Source organism: Quercus suber, unplaced genomic scaffold (assembly GCF_002906115.3).
Source record: "Quercus suber isolate HL8 unplaced genomic scaffold, Cork oak 2.0 scaffold_584, whole genome shotgun sequence".
Classification (NCBI taxonomy): Eukaryota; Viridiplantae; Streptophyta; class Magnoliopsida; order Fagales; family Fagaceae; genus Quercus; species Quercus suber.
The window spans coordinates 261,207-264,482 of record NW_027070029.1 but is presented as its reverse complement, the minus strand read 5'-3'; the positions used below and the strand labels follow the sequence as shown (position 1 = coordinate 264,482).

The following is a 3,276-nucleotide window of genomic DNA, read 5'->3' as shown; positions in this document are numbered from 1 at the left end:
CCATATACATAAAAGATATTCCTCGGGCTTGGTCGAGGATCCCTTTTTCTTCATAGTTGTGTGATCATAGTTGTTTCTTTAGTGTTTCTTCTCATTGTGATTAACTTTAGCTCATCAAGTAATCAATATCCTACCCATTCTCTAACAAATTTATTGTAGTGGGCTAATTGAGCCATTGTCTGGTCATTCTTGGGTCATAAGTCCGTTTGTGTCCTTACAGTAACAATCTTTAGTATAATATTGACTACTTTATGTCATATTATTGAGCGGAAGAAATCACTGAACACTACTAACTTGATTTTTAAATGCATCAAATAATTTTTCATATTATGATATTTACAACTCATCCTTTCAAATTGGATATAATCTTCTTGCAAATTTTACCCATATAAATAAATAATTCTAACAAATTTTAGCCTAAAATGGAATAAAAATATATAATGGTAATAATAAAGAAATCTTTAAAATAATAAATAGTAATATTAAAAATTAATACTTTCTTAAATATGAAATTTTGAATTGGCCTTTGTATGGACTTTTATTTGCAGAGGCTACTAACAAAAAATAATTTCACGAATTATGATATTTACAAATTTTCCTTTCATGGAGGATAAAACTTTCTAACAAATTTAAGCATAAACTTTTTTTTCTTTTTTTGAGAAACTAATTTCAGCATAAAATTGAACAACAAAAAATAATAGTAATAATATAAAACTCTATATAATAATAAATAGTACGATTAACAAAAATTAATACTTTCTTAAACATATATACTTATAATATATCCAAAACAAGTTTGGTACATTAACACATTTCAACACTCAAAATCCATCCATCCACTTACAAATTCATTGAATAAAATCAAGCATTAACAGGCGTAAAAGAAGTAAGGTTCCTAAAATGCTCCCAAGTCTTTTCCCACACAACAGCTTGGTAGTTTTTGGTGAGGCCACCATCCTTAGTCGCCACGATGAGCCGATAATTGGTTCCAGCCACCACCTGGGTCTCGCCTTTCACCACGCTCAAGAACTTCAACTGAGACTTGGACTCCTTGTTGTATTCCTCCACCGCGAACTCTCCGATCTCCGTCACATGCGGCTCTGTTACGTTCTGTATCGGCTGCCACCCACCGACGAGAACCCCACCGCCGCCGCCACTTTTGCCTCCCAGGGCTGTGGCAGCGTAAATCGGAAGGATGAGAAGGGTAAGGAAGTAAAAGCACTGGATCTCGATCTTCATTGTAACTGTCGGTTTGGGTTGAGAGAGAAGGTTTGATTGGTGGTTGGTATTTATAGGGAATAACGGCTACTGTGGGATGGAGATTTGGCGTGAGGAGATTGAGTTTGGGGGCTTGGATTGATATGGAAATTACGGTGGGACCAGTAACGCTTTTATTAACGTACCAACATGTCACAAGCGTTACGTGGAAAAAGGGTGGACAAACAACGTGCTTTGTGGGGGTGTTGGTGGATTTATTCCCCTAGACTTACAAAAGATGGAGGATCTGACCTGTTTGGGGAAACAATTTAGATAATCACCTAACAGTGCTCCTAACTCTCACACATCACATTAAAAAAAAAAAATCTCACACGTATGGATGGGCTTCACACCTGGCATGCAGCCGCTTTTAATGTGGAAAAATTATAAAGTTCACATAGTAGACAAGTGATATGGTTCACTATTCTATTAAAAAACTCACACTTGTTTAAAACTGTCGAGTTAGAAATTTTTTTTAAACAGAAACTGATTACTGACTTAACAATTTTAAACAAATAAGAATCTTTTAATGAAATAATAAAGAAGTAATATGCTCCATTATATTACGGTATAATTTCTCCCTTACGTGGGAGCTCCGAAAAGTGCTTCAGAACTATTGTGAATTACCCGTTTGGAAAGGAAAATAATAGGGCGGTGTTTAGGAGGCCGTGTCCTGGTTGATCAAATTGAATTTGATATATTATGTAATATAATAATCATTTGCATCTTCTCTTGCGTGTTTGTTTAAAACTGCAAATCAGCGACCGATACAGGCAATAGGAGAGAGAATGGTTTAATTGGTGGTTGGTATTTATAAGAGGTTTTGCGTGTGACGCGGATAACGGATAGCTATGGATGGAAATTTTCATTAGGAGTTAAAGTTTTGGTCTTGGCCTCTGTGGAAATTTCGGTGGGACCAGAAACACCTGATGTGCCTTAGAAAATCTAGGACTACAATTTTTTTATGCCACAATTTTGATATATCATACGTTTGCGAGTGTGTTCAGATTTATTTTTTATTTTTTATTTAGTGTCATAATTTTTTATTTATAACCAAATTTTTTATAACATCTTTCATATAGATCACATATCATACCAATTCACAATATATATAGAATGTATTTGAGAAAATACAATATAGAATAAAAGCTATAAATTTTGTTAAAAAGCTTACCAATTTTGAAAGAAAAACCCTTAACCATTGAGAAGAATTTTGTATATAAATAGTTAGTCAAAAGAAGTTAGTGTCGATTAAAAAAATGAAGAAGAAGTTGAAAGAAAATTGGGAGCTTCGAGTTTGTGGGAAAAGGAAGAAAGGAACAAATGAAAGGAGAAGTTATTTCTAAGAAGTTATAATTGGTTTTTGTATGGGTCTTTTTTTTTAATAGAAGTTTTATTTGTTAGGATAGGAACTGTGGGCAGTTTTATTTTATTTTATTTTTATTTATATAGAACGTGGGATGGTAAGATGGGAAGTGGGAAGTTTTTTTTAACGTTGATAGGTTTTTTGTTTTTATTTTTTTGTGGATATACAGTTTTGACCTTGTTTCTTATATTTTGGGAATAAGGATAAGTTAATTAAATTAGGCGTATTTTGAAAGTAAAATAGGTAATAACTAACTTTTTTTTTAGAGAGAATTTTAACCTATGACATCTACTCTTGATAATAACTTTTTATCGTCAGAGAAAGATACCAATCGGTTTCTAGTATTGGTAAAGGTTGAATCTCAGATCTCTTACCAGTTAAGCTAACTGGAAACCACAGCAATAACTAACTTTTGAATCCTCTTAATATATAGAGATAATGAATGATGGAGAAAAAATAGTGGTCCATGTGAAAGTAACATGCAACTAGTCAAAATCTGCAACATAAGATAGTTGTAAAAAACGGTAAAGTGAAAGTTATGATCCTCAATGTACTAACGTGGCACATGCATTCTGTGGAGGAAGGGTGGATAGTCTAGAGTCTAGAAACGTGTGTTAGGGGTATTGGTCTTGGTGGATTTACCATTATTTTAA

The 3,276-nt window shown here is 33.3% G+C and overlaps 1 protein-coding gene across 1 annotated transcript; it reads right to left on the bottom strand.

Moving 5' to 3' along the window:
- Nucleotides 1-784: 784 nt before the first annotated feature.
- On the bottom strand, nt 785-1,413 carry LOC112030338 (cysteine proteinase inhibitor 5-like). Its single transcript, XM_024063021.2, has one exon. It carries the CDS (start codon nt 1,237-1,239, stop codon nt 862-864), a length of 378 nt encoding a protein of 125 aa, XP_023918789.1. The 5' UTR covers nt 1,240-1,413; the 3' UTR covers nt 785-861.
- Nucleotides 1,414-3,276: the final 1,863 nt, after the last annotated feature.